General features: G+C 36.9%; 1 protein-coding gene across 1 annotated transcript; it reads left to right on the forward strand.

Annotated features, from left to right (window-relative positions):
* The first annotated feature begins 179 nt into the window (after window positions 1-179).
* LOC132165030 (uncharacterized mitochondrial protein AtMg00300-like) lies at window positions 180-647 on the forward strand. Its single transcript, XM_059575541.1, has one exon. It carries the CDS (start codon window positions 180-182, stop codon window positions 645-647), a length of 468 nt encoding a protein of 155 aa, XP_059431524.1.
* The last annotated feature ends 713 nt before the right edge of the window (window positions 648-1,360 follow it).

Below are 1,360 nucleotides of genomic sequence, written 5' to 3' on the forward strand. Positions count from 1 at the left end.
ACAATCAGAATAAGGATGCATGATAGGATCGTGAGGACTTTGAAGAATGTTCAACACATACCAGAATTGAAGAAAAACCTTATTTCTTTGGGCAATTTAGACACTCTTGGATACAAGTATTCCGGTGAAGGTGGAGTCATTCGGGTTAGTAAAGGCTTATTGGTACAATCAGAATAAGGATGCATGATAGGATCGTGAGGACTTTGAAGAATGTTCAACACATACCAGAATTGAAGAAAAACCTTATTTCTTTGGGCAATTTAGACACTCTTGGATACAAGTATTCCGGTGAAGGTGGAGTCATTCGGGTTAGTAAAGACTCATTGGTTATAATGAAAGGTAACAAGACTGATGGTCTCTATTATCTTCAGGGTAGTACATTGACAAGTTTAGCCGCTGTGTCTTCTTTAGACGATCCAGATTCAGACACTACCCGTTTCTGGCATATGCGGTTAACTCATATGAGTGAGAAGGGGATGACAATCCTGAGCAAACGGAGTTTGCTTTGTGACCAGAAAACAGGATCTCATGACTTTTGTGAGCATTATGTGTTCAGGAAACAGTGCAGAGTCAAGTTTAGTACAGGTATTCACAGAACGAGTGGTACAGTGGATTATATCCATTCAGATTTATGGGGTCCTTCTTAGGTTCCATCGAAGGGTGGTGTTCGGTATTTTGTGACATTTATTGATGATTATTTAAGCAAAGTCTGGGTGTATTTTTTGAAGAAGAAAAATGATGTGTTCGTCACTTTCAAGCAATGGAAGGCATTAATTGTGAATCAGATTGGAAAGAAAATCAAACGACTCAGAACAGACAACGGCATGGAGTTTTATGGTGGTGAATTTAATAAATTCTGTAAGGATGAAGGCATTGTTAGACACCGTATAGTTAGTCATACTCCACAGCATAATGGGGTTACTGAGCGGATGAACATGACCTTTTTGGATAGGGCTCGTTGTGATAAGTGCCAAATATTGCGTATTTGGACCCCTTTATTTACATTAGTTAATCCTTTAGTTGTGTCGTTATTTAATGTTTTGTGTTAGTTTTGTGATTTTAGTGTTTTGTAGGTTGTTGAAGAAAAACTGTAGCTTTAAAGGAAAAAATGCAAAGTTTGGAAGAAATCACACTTTGAGAAGACCTAGATGATGTGGTTAAGTTTAACCCAATCAAGGAGAGGATTAAATCGAAATTTCTCTAATCGGAGTCAAAATCGAATTGGATTCAAAATTAGATTTTGTACACGTATCAGTATTTTGACCACAACTTTTTGTTTAAATATCGGATTGAGATGATTCTAGCAGAATTTGAAAGCTAACTCAAAATACTACAATTCCTTGTGAAATAGGATTTTCCT

This window comes from Corylus avellana, chromosome ca11, assembly GCF_901000735.1.
Source record: "Corylus avellana chromosome ca11, CavTom2PMs-1.0".
In the NCBI taxonomy this organism is placed as follows: Eukaryota; Viridiplantae; Streptophyta; class Magnoliopsida; order Fagales; family Betulaceae; genus Corylus; species Corylus avellana.